This window comes from Diorhabda sublineata, chromosome X (genome assembly GCF_026230105.1).
Source record: "Diorhabda sublineata isolate icDioSubl1.1 chromosome X, icDioSubl1.1, whole genome shotgun sequence".
In the NCBI taxonomy this organism is placed as follows: Eukaryota; Metazoa; Arthropoda; class Insecta; order Coleoptera; family Chrysomelidae; genus Diorhabda; species Diorhabda sublineata.
Genome location: NC_079485.1, coordinates 13,210,955 through 13,229,244, shown reverse-complemented (window position 1 = coordinate 13,229,244; position 18,290 = coordinate 13,210,955). Strand labels below are relative to the sequence as shown.

Sequence of the window (18,290 nt, the reverse complement as noted above, 5' to 3'; positions counted from 1 at the left end):
GAAAGCGGCATATAAGTGGATAAGTACTAATGGTAGAAAGAGAAAAAGCATCGGTCTACCACCCTCAATGGCGGGCTCGGAAGAGATGGATGGAGACGCCCGACAGAGACGTACAGAATGGCATACCGATGTTCCTTCTTTCTCTATCAACAAATCAAGTTCCGTTGAACAAACTAATATACCTGGCACTCTATGGAAATTGTCCATCAAGTTATGAAGCATTCGATGATGAATTCTCAGGATTTTCAATTCGATTCTTTACTCGAATTCTTTAACTGTACGTTTTTCGTACATTTTACTTTTCTAGAATCCCCAGAAAAAGAATCACATGGTGTGAAGTCGTGTGAACGAGGAGGGCAAGGATTCCCTCTGTTTCGAGATTTTACACGATTTGGGAAGATCTCATTAAAAATATTCAAGCTCACACTGTGTGGCTTGTGGTTCCATATTTTGTGCCTTATCACTCATCCAGAGGTTGTTAACAAGATCCTCATTTTCTTCAACCATGCCCAAATAAAAAAAATGTTTTATAGAATTGTCGCAAAATCGTTTTCGTTGAATGCTTGAACCACTTGACTTTTGGGAGGGTGATGATTTTGAAACTCACTTCAAGGTCTTTCGGAAATTTCAAAAGCGGCCCTTCTTCGTAGCGCTGAACTTCCTACAGCAATCCTCATACTTTCAACTTTCCCAGAAGTTCGAACGGATCTCGTACTGCCACCTCTTTTGTTGATTGTTTCACCGACATTTCTAAGCTGGCTGATTCTGAGTTGTTTTATTTTAAATCATTATGAGATCAGTTGATAAATCCAATTCCGAATGGAAATTTACTTGTTTTGGGCGCCAACAAGTAACTTTATGACGCTGAAATGATAACGTGAAGTTTAGGTAGTTTGGAGAAAAAAAAAAACGATAAGAAAATGAATATTTATATTTAAAATAAATTCTTGAAATTACACTAGGATTTGCATTCTTCTCTATCAGAATTCGAGGGCCAATCACAAACGTTGAGACCAGTATGAAACACAGTGCCGGGTTCGCAATTGAAAACTGTCGCTTTACCATGATCACAACGAATATACTGTAAGAAATAGAAAAAAATGTTTAAAAAAACAACAAAAAATATTACCAATCAGCATTTTATTTTAAAGGGTGTTTAGGTTTTCATATGTCAAAATTTAAACGTGTCGTACATTCTATAATCGAATTATCGAGAATTCCTTCTTCTCCTCATTCATTTTTAAGATCTCATGATCTGTTAGATTTGCATCCATCTCTTAGGTAGTCGTTCACTTTTCCCTATTGGTTTTCCTTCAAGTACGATGCGTGGCAGTCTACTCTCTTCCATTCTTCTTACGTGGGTGTACCAGTATCTTTCACTTTGTCTCCCCCATCTTACGATGTCTTTCACTCCATATTGTTCCCTAAAACTATGTCAGTGTTCCTGATTCGATCTACTCTTGTTTTTCCCACTATAATCCTTTCATTTCGGCTACCCGAAGAATGCTTTCCGTTTTGTTGGTTTCTCTTCCGTATGTCATGATTGGCCTGATACAAGTCTTGTAGATCCTAACCTTGTTATCCTTTCGCATGTATTCGTTGTTCGCCCATATTATCAGCCTTAAGCAGCCCGATATGGTAGTCCCTTTGTTGATCTGGCTTCTTAGGTCCTTCACTGGGTCGTGATAACTTGACAAGTCCATACCCAGGTATTTAAATTGTGAAACTTGTTCGATGATTTTGTCCTGAACTACCAGCTTACATCGTACAGGCTCTTTAGCAAAGGTTATGCTTTTCGTTTTTCCTGTGGATATAGTTATGTTCATCGCTTGGTTGACCTACCAGAATTTGTGTAGTTGTGTCTGTAGGTCGTCCTGCGTTTTCGCGAAATTAGCTGCATCGTCGGCTGCTGATTGTTTTATTCTGTCCCATTCGGTATCCCATATTTAGTGATGATACTTCCTTCATTAAGAGATTGAACAGAAATAGGCTGAGGCTGTCGTCCTGTCTGATGCCTCCTGGTGCTGGTATCTCTTCCGTATAAGTATCTCCTGCCTTTCCTATGGTCGTGTTGCTCGTATTGAGACTGCGGACTGCTCTTACTATGGTGTCTGGCGTTTCTTTCGATATCAGTATATTTATGATGTCGGAGAGGATCGAGAATTCCGTGTTGTATAAATAGTCGTTTGTTCATATCAAAACTAAGGTGTAAGATACTAGTGTTTAGACAACTAAAAAAAGTCCTTGGAGGTCTAAAATTTAACATCGAAGACGAGGTAGAGCAGATTCCCAAGGAATTCTTCGATACCGGTAGCTTCCGGAGAGGTGGCAAAAATATGTATTTAGTGAGGCAAATTACCGAAGGAAATTGTAGATTTTATACAGGATTTTTCGTTATATTATACTCACTTTATCACAGTCTTTGTGCGCCATGAAATCTGCTTGACAATCGGCCAAATTATCGGTGTCATCTGGATAACTGAACGTGGAAGATGGTGAGCTATTCCTTGGTGTCGTGGTGGTGGCTTTTGGAGTAGTCGAAGTTGCTGCAGTCGTATACGGCTTCGATGTAGTCATAACCGACGAAGTCGTACTCTTAGGTCTGTCCCATTCCGGCTAAATTGACAAGTTATGTAATCAGTTCAATATACAAATGCGTACACTAATTTGCTAATTGCGCGGTTATCATTATTTGACCTGCCGCCTTTGCTAAGTTCAAATATGTGTAAATAGGTTCTTACCCTGGGGGTGGTCGATACGTGTGGTTCGGGTACATCGTATGATTTCATATTCGCGTGTAAAATATGTATCAGAGCATTTTCTGGTCCGCAAAGTCCGTGGAAATCGTCCATATCTATAGCCCAGGTCATTGCTCCTGCGTACCCTTTCGATTTAATCCAATCCATTTTTATTTGGATGGATACCGGATCTTCATAACCCACCCATTGCGTTCCTGAAATATAAACTACTGTTATCTCACGTTCCCCCTCCCAAATAGAATTTTGTATATACTTGAAAACCAATACTAATAAATCACCCTAATGAATAAAGAAAAATGTGTTTTTCCTACTTTAGAGTCAAAATGTTCGTAATTTCATAGTCGTTGTTAATTCTTTTACCACTTGACTAGATCAGGGCTATATGGTGGGTGTTTTGTGAAGCCACATTCGTGTACAATAGCCTTGGAAAGCGATGCAGTGTAGACTGGAGCATTATCATTATCACTTCGGCTGAATTTTTTCGATAATTTTTTGAACTAATTGCATTAGTAAGTCAGAATGATATGCTGACGTTTACGGTTGTATTTGATTTCTTGAAGTCAATCAATTACATTCACAGTCCCACAATATTGTAGTCTGGGCTTTTTTTGGAACGGATTCTCCTTTCCGATGCCCTTCCATGGAATCTCTTTTGGATATCGGATTATAGTAACAAACCATAGTTTCATCACCCATTAAAATTGGTTGGATCACATTTTCTTGGTTCTCACGGCAAAGCTCGAAAAATCCCCCAGCATTCTACTCGACGCATTCCAATTTTTGTCATATTTAGATTATTTAGATCCTCATGTAGGATCCTTAGAAAATTTATTATGGAAATGCCGGTACGTGCTGCAATTTCTGCCGTTCACAACAATTTCTTCCACTAATTTATTGGACCTTTCGCACGTGTTCATCTTTTAATGATTCTCGTCCCTAGTGAAACGACTTGACACGAGTTTGTGATTTGTGTGTTGGGGTTAATCCTTTAGTCATTTTGAGACATTTCTTACAACAGCTTGACCGAATAATCGTTCGAGCTCTACTATACTAAAATTGAAGTGAAGTGAAGTGGCAAGTTGAAACTTTGAGTCGAGATTTTTTCATTCACTATTTTTGCATTCACTATATGAGGCAAAGAACTCTTGGATCGTACCACATATTATATATTAAATGTGCAATTTGATGGTATTCTTGTACGAAAAATGATGAACAAGTTCAAATTCCACGATTGGTTACCTTTATAAGCGTAAGGTACTTTTCCTAGCTCGTCCCACTTCTTGGTCCACCCTTTATTCTCATCTACTAACTCTGTGCAAATCTAAAAAAATACGAAAAATGAAAAAATTCTCTAGTGAATGAAAATGGTTATTTACTTCGTAATAAGCTAAAAATCCAGTGGAGTTTGTGTATGGTCCTGGAGCACCGCCACCAGCTTCTTTGTTTATGTATGTACCCAAATCATAGTTCGTATTTCCGGCACTTAGAGTAAAGCTTCTACCATAAAACGGTATCCCCACGACGAGCTTTTTCGGCGAACAACCAGAATCCACCCATAATTGTAAACCATCATTCTACAATAAATAATTAAAAATTATACGCGATTATATTTGTAAATTTCAATAACTTACGACGTTCAATTTTTCGTAAGCCCATTGGTCGTGTAGTCTTTTATATAGAGGACTATGTGTGTCGGCGAATCCTGCCCAATTTCCTCTTAAATCATAAGACATCACGTGAATGGCATCTACCAGCCTGAAATATGAAGCAAGTTACTAAAATCGAAAGTTACAAGCAGACAAAAATAATACCAAAAGTAATTGAGTAATTGAAAAAGTGTTTGGAAAATGATGTTGAAGATATGGTAGAACGAGGAAAGGAATAAACTACCGGACGGAAAGATAACAGCTCAGATCAATGAATCTAGGTCTTTGAGTACTTCTATAGTAAAAGGAAATTAAGAGGTTGCATTGGGCTAAAGAACATAAAAAATGGACTCACGAAGAATGGAAGAGAGTTTTATGGAGTGATGAGTCAAAGTTTGAGGTTTTTGGATCCAAGATTGTTTGTGCGCGAGTCAAAGGAAAAACGGATGTTCGATCCATAAGTAATACTGACTGTAAAACACGGCAGAGACTTGATGATGGTTTGGAGGAAAAGCAAGTGGAAACCTGGTAAAATTGAAGGAATTTTAAATCAAGAAGCTATAAAAAAATCTATACGTTCTGGCTAACGGATGTTCGATCCATAAGTAATACTGACTGTAAAACACGGCAGAGACTCGATGATGGTTTGGAGGAAAAGCAAGTGAAAACCTGGTAAAATTGAAGGAATTTTAAATCAAGAAGCTATAAAAAAATCTATACGTTCTGGCTAGCGCCTGATCGACAGAAAATTTATCTTCCAGCATGACAACGTTTCAAAGGATTCCTCGAAGCAAAGAGTATTTTAAAAAATTGGAAAGTAAATTGAAAGTAATGATTTGGCTATCGCAGTCGCCAGATCTCAACCAGATTGAGTTGTGAGACGAATGTGTTACAAAAAATGCCAAAATTGTGCATTGAAATCATAAAATGTGCGTATTATACAGTTTATGGAAGGGGCAAAAAATTTTGACGATGATTTTAACTTACTCGCAAAGTTCAGGTACATAGTAACCTTCTTGAAGTCTGAATTTGGCTATGGGAACCGCCATCGTGATCTCCCAACCTTTTCCTGCTTTAGTGAATGCCGTTCTAAGTTCTTCAACGAAATAGAAGAATTTTTCTTTATCGGAATAACTTCCACCGCGATCAGCAGCGCCGGGGTATTCCCAATCCAAGTCGAATCCATCCAAGTTGTACTCGTTCATAAAAGCTAAAAGATGATAAGTTTCCTTAATGCTTTCAATGAACAAAAATAGTAACTTACCAACAACGCTGCCGATGAAAGTATCTCTTCTGGATTTCTGAGCGACCATGGCGGAATATTTAGAGCCTCCCTCTGCCCATCCTCCAACGGCAACTTCGAGCTTCACGTCTGGATGCGTCTTTTTAATATCGCTAAAGTTTCTAAAACCATTTTGTTCGATGTCCAACTGAAATTTATAAAAAAAGTTTCAAAAAAGTTACTCACTTAAAGTGAGGGAAACAAGCCTATAGCAAAAACTGTCATCCAAAATTAACTCAATCATTCAAAATAATCCCTTACCTAATAAAAAAACTGAAACCCAACGAGCGTGTTCGTTTCTTTTTCGTGGTAATGTGGATGTATCTTACCTCAGAATCTATTACGAGTACACTCCATGATGTTTCATCGATACCAATAAACGAATAAATGATGTGGGTACAAAGATCGACTGGAACGTCTTCCAAACCATACCTACCAATCCCTGGTCTATAGACTGCCCAGTTGCTGAAGTAACAAACGACCCTGGCGGGAGTAGCTTCTGTAAAGATATACGAAAAGTATTTTTTTGCCAAACATTGAGTAAAGAAAGATCTAGACGTGACCCTCCTTAAATCTCATTTTTGTAATAATTATATAGGGTGAAAGTAGAATGCACCGGAAAATTCAAAATTGGAAAGCAATTAGCATATTATTTCCTTTTCGTGACGATTTGCGTTAATTTAAGATCAAAATACAGCAGGGCCTCTTTAATCCGAACCCCCCACCGCTCGCTTTTTCACTTGTTGTCATACGCATGCGTTATTTGTGTTTTTATATCATGGCTTCGACGTCAAAGATTAACCTAACTTCAAAACTTGTGACAATCCAATTATTTGTGAATTTGAGTAAAATTTTATGACGCTCAAAGTTTTCACGTGGAAATATACTGGGTATGTCGATTTTCCGAGGTCTACTCCCTATAATGACTGGACTAACATGAAATCAAGACAAATCATCACGGAAAACAGTAAAAGTTGAAGATATTATAGATTATTTTATAGAAATAAATCTTACCTAAACCTTGCAATGTGACGAAAAGTCCAATTAATATCACAATGAAAAACATCCTGAAAATAAGTCGAATAAAATAATAAACATCAAGCCAAAAAAACATTCTTTATATAAACACTATATATTTGAATATAAGTCATGATATTTAAATACAATTGAAAATTTATTTGTGATAAAAAGTTTTTTGAGAATCAAAAACATCATCTTGTTTACATTATTAATCTGATAACAGTTTTAATCATTTTTAAATACATTTTATAATATTTTCGAGAAAACTAATTTGTCATTTATAACGAATTTCCGGCTTATACAGGGTGATTCTATCAAAATAGACGACGTAGTCTATTCCCGAAACATTTAATGAAGTTTCAAGTAATAAATTATGGAAATTACGATGTTGCCGAACGTATTATTTCTCCAAATATAAGGAAAATTCTATAGGAGCTCAAAATATTTTTTGAATAAAACAAGGAACGTCACAATTCAAATATTATCGACTTACCTTTCGAATCGTGATTGCCTTAACTCAAAATCGAAAGAAAAAGGTTGTTAACTTTTCGATATCGACTCGAAGACGCGCAGTGTTATTTATTCAAAGCGACTCTTCTTTTTATACCGTCCAAAGACGGTGGACACTTTTTTTGTGTCAACGACACCAACAGGAACATTGTGTAAATAATAATACATCTATACACACTGAGAAAAATGGATAATGTAATTTGTGTTGTATGCGAATGAATATGAAAAAAATTGATGACTTTTGAACAATAACAATGAAGATTACGTTGTAGTCAAACGTAATTTGTATACTTTCTAAGGAAATTTGATGGTATATAATATGGTGATGTATGGAGATTAAGATAATGTCGGATAAAACGAAATTTGTTGACTTATATGGATAACAGTGATGCTAATTATAATTTAGATCTTTATATCTACTGAAATTTGTTAAACGTAGTGTTTTTCTTTTCATTTTTTGATATATGAACAGTTGCAAAAAAAAATTGCAGTGTTGCTAAACGTAGCTTTTCTTTAGATTGGGACAAAATAGATTATTTGAAATTTTTCTCTAGGACGAGGAAAATTTATTGACCTGCTACGGTAACTTACGGGAATACCGGTGTTGCTAAACTAAATTTTTCTCCAGATCTATAGAAATTATTGTACAGTTCGATATACAGATATTGCGATGTTGTTATGCGTGGTTTTTCTTCATTTGTTGATGTATTAAACCGCGAAAACCTAGAGACGGCGGTAGTTGCTTAAAAAATATCACTGTAGTAGAAAGCATCTGCTTGAAGTTTGAAGATGCCACGTTGTTTAGTATTTGATTGGTGAACGTCTTCAGTGAATTTGTAAACATAAAAACAATTGGTCATCGTTATGTGATATAATACTTTTATTTGAGGTGCGTAGGCCAACCATTATAAAAGATGAGCTCTGGGTGAGACTTTTCCTTCGTTATCAAGAGTAAAATAATGGGTAGCAAAGTTTAGACGAGACCGTATGACATGCGAAGACCAGCATCGCAGGGGTCGACCAAATGAGGTGACGACTCTAAAAATGTTGATGAAAATCCACAAAGAAGAACTGGATGATCTTCTTCTGAAAGTGCACGAGCTAGCAGACAAAGTAGGCATTTCAAAAATTGCTGTACATCGCAAATTAACTGAAAGTTTGAAAATAAAAAGCTGTGCGCAAGATGGATTCCGCGTCTTGAAAATGTTTCCATCGAGTGTTTGGCAATGCTTCACAGAAACAAAGCAAAATTTTTGTGCAGTTTCATAACCATAGATGAAACGTGGGTCCATCATTTTACACCTGAAACAAAACAACAATCAAAACAATGGATTGAAAAGGTAGAAAAGGCTCCAATGAAGGCAGAGACCGTTCCATCTTCAGATAAGGTCATGGCGTCGGTTTTTTGGAATGCGCGTGGGATAATTTCCATTGACAATCTTGAAAAAGGAAACACTATCAACGGCGAGTATTATGCCAACTTACTGTAACGTTTGAGTGAGGAAATCAAGCAAAAACCACCGCATTTGGTTAAGAAGAAAGTGGTGTTTCATCAAGACAAAACACCAGCTCACACATCGGTTATTGCAATGGCCAAAATTAATGAATTAAAGTTTAAATTGCTACCTCATGCAGATAATTCGCCAGATTTACCCCTCTCGGATTATTTGGAGGAACTCTAATCATAAAAAGGGTATCGAACTTATTGAACATCGCTGGGAAAGTTATATGGAGCTCTTTGTTAGGCCAGGTACTTTTGTGTTGCCAAGAGTAGTTTTTGGGAAATTGTGGATTTCTTTTTTAAGCGTATAGAGATTACGGTGTTGTTTTCATCAAATACATGTTATAACAAGATCTTGGTTTGGTATTTATCTGTATAGATCTATCCAGCAAAATATCAGATATTTTCAGCAATGGAAATTCGACGAATCAGAACCGAAATGTCTTCAATCGTTTATCATTTTCTTCATTAACCAAAAAATATTTGTGAATAACATTTCAACCCGTAGAACTTCCAGTTTATCAACGTTCTAGTGCGTCACCATGATTTTTATCAGTGTAGATTCATAAGCTGAGAGGACAGGCTCAACATCGTCGCTGCACTCAATCGGAATGTTAATCCCGACTGGTTTAGGATTTAAAGTTTTCGAAGTGAGTTTTTATTAGAAAAATTTTATGTTCGAGCTAATGAACTTTCTGGATTCTTTCTGAATTTTACGGCTTCGTGGTAACTGAAGTTTTGAGGAGTGAAAAGCTAATAACTTGGTAATTAAAAAAAAAACGGGATGTTAAGAAATTGGGATGTATTGAAATAGGAAAAATATCGAGACTGATGGTTTTACAAAAATATGCAGAATTCAAATACTAAACTTTTATTTTATCATAGATTTGATCAATTTCTGTGTAAGGTTTTGTGTATTAATAATTTGGATACTATTGGAAATCGCATAGATTAATTCTATGACCTTTATAAAGACTATCGAGAGATTTGGATACAGCAAATCATCTATGGAACGCGCAGCACGAACTTTATCTAATTAATAATGTAATAAACACGTTAAGAATTAAATGTTCAATACTGTACAATGCAAAAAAGTGCACAATCATTTACCAATTGAATCTTTTTCCTCAATTTGAAGGTATTTTTACTGGAAAGTGCTTTCTGAACTGTAAATATTTAATTATGAGCATTCTACACACATGTTTAATGTTAAAGTATTGATTTTAAGTACAAATTATTATATATTTTCGTTTTAAAAGATAATAATGTAATATTTCGTGTGTGTACTTTATATGTAGATTTCATTTGATTTCTATCTTTATTTAGTTATTTTTATGTTTGTTTTTTAGTTTTTTACAAGCCTTTGACTACAAATTTTAAACAATTTTTTAACAATAATGCATTTCTCTCTATACTTTAACATTTTCAATTGGTAAGTCGACGTTACCTACAGGTCATTTTTCAAAGCGAATTTATCACAATACAATGAAAACAATGACTTTTGTCATAATAAAATAATTTTGTGTGTAATGAAAATTACACAAATTACGCAACTTTTGAGGTCATATGCTGATTTTATCTATTAACTATGATCGAAAATCAAAACTGAAAATTAATTTCATCAGTATTGAATCAACGTATTATCCTTGCCGTCCTTAATTGTTTCGATTTCCGAATGGCTATTGCGAAGGATCTTCCTTTAACAGAACCTTCTTGCAATATTAATATATCACACACACACACAAGATATACAGGGTGAATGAAAACTTATGATTAATTAATTTCACGTTTTATAATTTGCTATTTTTCAAAATTTCGCTGTTTGTTATTAGAGGTTTGTTATTCACGTGAATCAAGTAGTAAGAAAGCGTTTTTTTATCAAAATGAGAAAATTTTTAAAGGTGAAAGTTGAAAAACTATTGAATTCGATTAATTAATTTTAATCGAGAGTTTCCTATCCTCTTGAACCTATTTCATACAGATCATAATTTGTACATGCACCAAACTAATTTCAGCAAAGAGTGAACTGAAAATCCAAACTCAGGATCCACCTAGACCTCATAAAATTTGACTTTATACATCGACCTAATGGAAGCATCTAAAGGATTTTCTTTTTGTTTGTGCAAACGAGATTTCAGAAGTGACAAGTATGTAAGCCTATATTACTTACTTCTTCAAGTCCTTTGCAGACGACAATCCATGGTTTGATGAACATTGTACTAGAGCAGTCAACAACAAAATGGCGCTCAAATCCTAGTGCCGAAAATCGTATAAACTTTGCCCAAATGGATCAAGGTCTTTCTGGTCTGTGGCAAATTCAACTCCACAACCCCTCAGTTGCCTGGAGTTGGTTTATCGATGCTAGAAACTTCTCAAAGGCTTGGACATCAATAAAACCACTGGCCCAGATGGAATACCACCAATCGTATTGAAAAAATATGCAGCTGAACTAACAATCAAACTCATATCCAAGAGGTCTTGTACCCTACAGATTAGAAACTTACTCGAGTTGAATCCAATAATCCGAATAACTACCGTTCGATTGCGTTAGTCCCAGGCATTGCTAAGGTCATGCAGAAAGTCTCGAACCAGTAAATATTGAGTCCATTAATACGGTTTTCGTGAACATAGATCAATCGAGGATCGCTTGGCTCACTAATGTATGGATTTAAGCTATAGAGAAATATGAGGAATCGCACTGAACATATTGGAGGCTATTGACAAGGTTTGGCATATCAACCTTCTAGGTAAATTAAGAGGGGTTTGTCGTACTAACTCAACGAATGACTTTTCTCAAAGAGTAATCCATCCAGATGGCTTTCCATGAACACCTCAGAGATGTTTGTGGTAAACGCTGGTGTTCCCCAGGGATGCATCTCTCTCCTGTACATCAACGATCTACTCGACAAAACTACAAACACGATCTGATTGACTTTAATGATTTTGTCTGAAGTGCATGCTTGTGGAATGAGCTACCAGAAGTTAAAGATCAATATCTACAGGCATCTCCACACGACAGGCACTTCTTGAGTGTTATAGGGTTCACCCTTTTGTAAATCTTGCCTGATGGTGCTTTAGGGGATTCCACGTTTCTGAAATTATGACGTAATGTGTGATTTTGAATTTTCGACGGAATTTTGAAAATAAAACACAACCAGACGTATATTTTGATTTTTTGATATATTATTGAAAAATACCGTAAAATAGTGACGTTTTCCACAAAAAAAATCATAGATCTTCCTAAGAAGAACGCAACAAAAGGATTTGAATAATTTATTCAACATGTCAATCAGTCAACAATAACAACACCAAGGTCTTTGATCTCTTAAAAGGATTTAAAAAAAACATACAAACAAATCATATCCCAGTAATAAAACAGTTATTGTAAAAATAATAACGCAGAGGTTAATTCAACGGTGTACATATACAGGGTGATACATTAGAAAAATCAATTAAATCTCATCCCACTTTGAAAATAAATTTCTCTTGACATTTTTCTCGTTAATATTCTGTTGAGGTGTGTCTTTTCGAAGTAATGGCCATTATATTCAAATACTTGAACGAAATATTCTCGAAAGAACCGGAAAATTTAATAGCAGGTGTCATAGTTGAGTCACGTCTTTTGTTGCTCTAAAAGGCAGTCGACCGATAAGTCGCAATGTCATTCTGTTAGTGTAAATACGTCCATACCAGTTTCTGTTAATATATCAGGACTGTATCGAGGAATTATTTGGTTGATATTATTATTTACACACCTAATCCTGAGCATTTCTACCATTACCATTCCATGTTCTTCTTGGTGATTTAATTTGATTTTTTGCTGTGCCGATGTGTCCGATTTATGGCACTTTACTGACCAAAATATTCCGGGTCAAACTTGCCTCCAGTTCGGATCTTAGCTGCGCTTCTTCAAGTTCAGTATCTATTTGTTTTCGTATTTTTCCTGTATGTAATGTATCCTTTATCTTCCATCTCCATGCTATCAATATTATTTCTTTGGTTTTGTATTGTGGTAAAGGTCATTAAAAATCATTACTAATGATTCACCCTATATGAATACAACTATTAATAATTGTTGCGTTCGGCTTTGTGAATCTAATGATTCGTACTTTTTGGTATCGTTCGGCAATTCACTTTATTTCGTTCTATCTGCTTGGTACGCGTTCGGTTATATCAATTTTTGAACACTCTCAGTTATGGCTTTTGACGTTTGAATGCTTATCGATTTTTATCGAGAATTATTTGTACTTTTGTGTTGTTTGTATAAAAACTGTCACGAATTAATATCCTAATTCGGTACGAACTAGTTTCCCATTGCTATACAGCAAACGAGCATTTAAAAAGTTAAGTTTTGTACTTTCATAAGGCTCACACTAGATAATGAACTTCTCTGGAACAAACAAACACGAAAAAGAGTCACAAAAGCTTGTTGGTTTGAAGAAACTTTGTAGGGAGGAATTTGGGATCCTACTGTAGATGTACATGGTAATTGTGAGACCAAGCGTGATCTATGGGGCAGTTGTTTGGGGTACTAGAACTAGTCTTAATACCACGAGAAACTATATTTCAAAGGTACAAAGACTGGGCTGTTCATGTGCAGCTGGGGCCATGAAATCATGCTCAGAAGCTGCACTATGAAATCTTCGACCTCTCCACATTATACTAGAAAGTAGTAAAAATGGTTAGAATCACCAGAATAATGACCAATCCTTGGATATGCCTCACGATGATTCATTGAAAAAAATTAGCTCTAACACTAAGCTGGAGTAATAGGTGGGGTCATAACACCATGCAAGAAATGAGCAGAACTGCCATTAAATTGTAGATGTATAGATCTAAAACAGCAGTACCGGATTGAAAGGAAATGATAGCTGATCTAACGCGGGGGCCTGTACCGTTCCATAGTATCAGCTACAGAACAAGAAGGTAGATATGGGTAAAACAAATTATTGGAACAACCTACAGGAGCTGAGACAGGCAAAGACTATAAAGTATAAAAAGAAGATTTCTTGGGGCATGATTAGTCGACCAATAAGAGGTTATGGAAGGCATTTGAACCAAACCCATTAGCATAATACACACCCAAGAAATTATTCCATTTCTTCACGACTGATTTCCTTTCAACAATGAATACGAGCTCTTGATTTTGCCGCTTGAAGAAGCTTCTGTAGATCAGCGTATAAATTAGTTTGTTCCACAAAGAAATCAAATAGTTCGTTAGTACACATTATTTAAGGAAATTGATTCAAGTTTTCTCCTGTAACAGGCGACCAAATAATATTTCTCCTTCGTCTGCGTTTTCTTCAATGTAGTTAAGATTTTTTCGTATAACTTCTTCTATTATATCATCTACATTGTCAGTGTCATCTGGCTAATTGAGAATTAGAAGCGGAACTGGATACTTCTGGAAAAACTACACGCTTTGCTGAAGTACTTGGAACACTCACTGTTTGAATTGCAACTTTAGGTGAAACGGAAAGTCTAATTTTCTTCCTTAGGCTTTCGGGGTCCTCTTCTGAACTAGATAATTCACTGTCTGATGGTTCATATTCACACACTTCGGGCGAAAAACCGTCTTCACTAGCTGGCAAAACATTTTCCCATAATTTTCTCAACTCTACCTCCTATCTTCTCATTCTGAACACGATACAGAATTCAAATCACGTCAATATAGAGAGTCAGTACAGATCCTAATTGCAATCGCTGGCAAGAAACGTAAATGACGTGAACTCCACCAAGTCAGAACAAATACTAAGCGGCAAAGGCACCAAACAATACAAAAATCGTCAATAATGCGCGTCGGTTGGCTTTCCCCCCCGCGACTTATAAAGCATATTAGTCACTTGAGACCGTAAGGGATCCCATGCAATCCGACGACGAAAAGGCCGTTATTTTGAAAAATATTGAATATTTCACTGTATTTCATATTTTTATTATTATTTGACTAAAAATAAAGTTATACAAGTGTTAACCCATTCAATACGGAGAGCGTGCCGGTGCGCTCTTCGATTCCTTACCCACTGATGGTGCGCGTACCGGCGCGCTCGTTTCCCTTCACTTTACAACTCGACACCAAACTATCCGTTACAACCAAAGGACTCAGCTTTGTACTCCCGTCCTTCTCGAAGAAACAGTGTACAATACGTCGTTTACCGTTTTAAAATCGGACAAGTGGAAGTATGCCTTTTTTTCGTAGATTTTACTTTTGTTATAGCTATTAATTTCTAAATTCCACATGTATATAAATAAAATCATGTTGAAAAACAGATATGACAACTAAATAACTAAATCATTAACATAAGTTGACATTTTTTCTAATTAAAAATATTTAATTTCAACATTTCGTTCAGTCTATTTTATGAAACTCTTTTGATAAATGACTTTTAATTGAATTTATATAAATTTTTTGATGTTAATTTTGGTAAATAAGCAAGTATTTGAAAAATTGTATATATAATAAACGTTTTATAAAATAATGTGAAAGGTTGTTTATTTATTTTATTTCCTACAACAATTTTATTTGATTGACAATAAAAAAAAGTGAAATATGTATATGATTTTAAGTAATCGTTAACGTAATTAATATACACAATTACATTTTTTGAAAATGTCGTTTTTGTTAGTTTAATTTCTCGGACGTAAGTCACGAAGCTAGGCTACCCGCTACACAGGTGAACTGAACCCTTTACCACTAACGGAGAGCGTGCCGAGACGCACCCGCTTAATTATCCCAAATAGGACCTTGGGATTTTTTAAATCCTTTTTTTAATTCAAATTAATGTTTGATCAAATAATTTGTATCAAAAAACCTTTCCGTCAGAGCCAAAGGTTTATCTCAAATAGCTACGTACTAAGTGATAATCCGTCAAAATGGCTGCCGTATTGAATGGGTTAATAGAGTTTGGGTCGCATTGTATATAACGCTCCAATATTTACATGCATATATACATAAGGCTCCATACTTCACTTTTACTGCTCTGACCAGCTGACTGTGTACAACCTATGATCACGTGATACAAATCGCTCTATGCTCGCTCTGTTCTTCGAACAACTTTACCGAACGCAACTATGTACATACACGCATACCGAACAATGTCATTATATTTTTATTGATATAACAACAAGCAGTTCTCTATATTTATAATCTGTTATACCATCAGCTGTTTCCTCCGGTTGGTAGATGGCGCGGTATACATAATTTTATAAACAATATTGATTTCCAGGTAAAAACGTTCTACTTTATGAATATTTTAACACTATATAATGAAACAAAATAATCCCTGCAACGTTAAAGTTATGAACAAAGTCGTTCTCCATTTTCATTAGAGATTAAATGATTTATGAAAGTTCCTTATATAGATCGCGACATCTCTCAGGAAGTATTATACTTATTTTACTTTTGGAATAAATCGGATTCTTATGAAACTATTTGTAAATTGATATAATGCAGATGAAGAGCAACTTGAATTGTACATTGACTACTCCTTGAATATAAAATACGTCGAGACAGAATACTTGGAAAATTGGAAATTAATTGCGAGATTGCCAGATTGCACCGGAAATATGAAATTATAAGAAAAATAAACCATCATTTAAAAAATCAATCGATTGAAGTAATTATCGTGTATAAAAGTATTTGTGGACGCATCTACAATTATAAATCGACTGCCTCTGGTTGATATTTGCTCCTCGGGTGTACGAAAATAACATCACAAGAAAAGACATTTTCGTATACCTGCATTTGAATAAAATAAACGTTTCATGAATATATTCATATCGATCCATAGTCTGCGGGGTTCGGTGCGTCATTACACGTCACTAATACCACGCGACGACAAAAACAACGACTAATTTCCTCAACTTATCATACAGTATGTCCCAATAAACTTTTTAATCGTAAACAACTAAATTTTCGCACTTTGCCAGGAACATAACCGTGTATCCGCAAATAGATTGAATTATTAAACACCACTCTAGCAGCAAGCGGTTAAGTAATGGCCTAACGACATTAATTTATATAAGGTTCCGCATTAGAACGAAAATATACAAAAGGTAGTGCAAAACTCAGAAAGGTAACGTTAAACGCTGTACACTCTGTATTTCACGCACTGGAGTCAATAACCACAACAACAACAACAACTACATTTTAACCTCTAGATTAGGTTGGTATGGACAACCTCGATGTAGATTGGTTGTGGTTCACACGTTGCCATTTCCGACTAAAACAGGAGTTTATTCACTGTTCCGTACCATAGTTTATGACGTCAACTTGGAACACCTGCAGATTATATGCTCAACCGTCTCTTCTTTTTTTTAAACCCTTTACAACAGTTGCTTCCTATTTTTGATGTTTTGTGTCGACGGTACCATATCCAGTGGTCAATCCAATGCTTTTTTGGATTGAGTGTTTTATTGACCTCATCTTGTTATTTCCTCTCCAATGATTCTTGATCAAATAGTTGTGGATATTGTGTAATTTTACCATATATCCTGAGATTTGACTCCGAATCATGTGTCAATGGCATCTAGTTTATCTACTGTAGAGTTTCCTTCCAATTCATAACCAGGTACCCAGTAGAAGTTTACTTTAGTGTTAGGAATCCAGTGCGTGGCAACAGCTCATTTCCACTTTTGATTTAGTTGTTTTTGATGTTGGTATCACCACTTTACACCTAGTTTTAAGTCTATACGACTTCCGGATGTTCGATTCCTATGAAGACATACCGGTTCCTTCTCCATTTTTTGTTACCAAGTCATCTGTGTAGATTGAGATCTTTTTATGCTTTATGATGGATGTTTCATCTTATTTTTCTCTTATAGAAATCTTCATTTTTATCCTTTTTCTATTATATTTAATATCTTTCTAGTTTCGAGAAGAAGTGATCAAAAAAAGTCTATTTAGACCTCCGATTATTGATATGAAACTATCGATTATCGATACTATCAATATGTATTAGAAGTATTTAATTGTAGTAGCTGCATAATTTCTGGTTTTTTACAGCCAAAAATTTAAAAAAAGATCTAATTTTTTAGAATTACTAACACAACTGTTTGACTTCCTTCAGCTCCTTGATTTGTTTTATAGTTTTTACTAAGCGATTTGGAGTTTTGGAACCCAATTCTCTTGAAGTTTGGATGTAATATGATATCGATTCTCATATGAAAAAAGTCGAGATATCGTGAATCCAATCAACATTTTCCCAAGGTCTGTGCACATACTACCAACATTTAAATAATTGGTTACAGCAATAATCAACGTCATATTTGTTTCCTGAAATTTTTTTTGCATCATCATGAAATATTATCAAGCATTTTTCTGCAATCAGTTGAGGAGGTGCGTTTTTAAGTTCAAGCAGTGTAGCGTTGGGTGCGTTAGCTGTTAGAAATACTCTTTTGATAATTTGCAGCTAATCCATCTAGTAGCAACTTCCTGAATTAATTTATATAGTTTTATTTTCATCTAACCTATTAGTTTTCTGTTTTATCAATTTTCGTTAAGCAATTTTGCAATTGCAACATAGAAAGGTCTTGGCACCTGATGACTTGTCTATTATCCTAGAACTAAGAATGAC

General features: G+C 35.3%; 1 protein-coding gene across 1 annotated transcript; it reads right to left on the bottom strand.

Annotated features, from left to right (window-relative positions):
- Positions 1-913: 913 nt before the first annotated feature.
- Positions 914-7,284, bottom strand: LOC130450683 (endochitinase). Its single transcript, XM_056789209.1, has 11 exons — positions 7,201-7,284; positions 6,702-6,754; positions 6,017-6,186; positions 5,670-5,835; positions 5,393-5,615; positions 4,391-4,514; positions 4,136-4,333; positions 3,999-4,080; positions 2,742-2,953; positions 2,410-2,616; positions 914-1,081 (listed from the first exon to the last, which is right to left on the bottom strand). Exons 2-11 carry the CDS (start codon positions 6,751-6,753, stop codon positions 959-961), a joined length of 1,557 nt encoding a protein of 518 aa, XP_056645187.1. The 5' UTR covers position 6,754; positions 7,201-7,284; the 3' UTR covers positions 914-958.
- Between the last annotated feature and the right edge of the window lie 11,006 nt (positions 7,285-18,290).

Bases quoted from the DNA above. Each gene is read 5' to 3' on its own strand.
- LOC130450683 (XM_056789209.1), bottom strand. From the start codon at position 6,753: ATGTTTTTCATTGTGATATTAATTGGACTTTTCGTCACATTGCAAGGT. The intron at 5,616-5,669 runs GTAAGTTACTAT...ATCATCTTTTAG, and splicing joins TTTCATCGGCAGCGTTGTTG to CTTTTATGAACGAGTACAAC. The intron at 1,082-2,409 runs GTGAGTATAATA...TATTTCTTACAG, and splicing joins CGCACAAAGACTGTGATAAA to TATATTCGTTGTGATCATGG.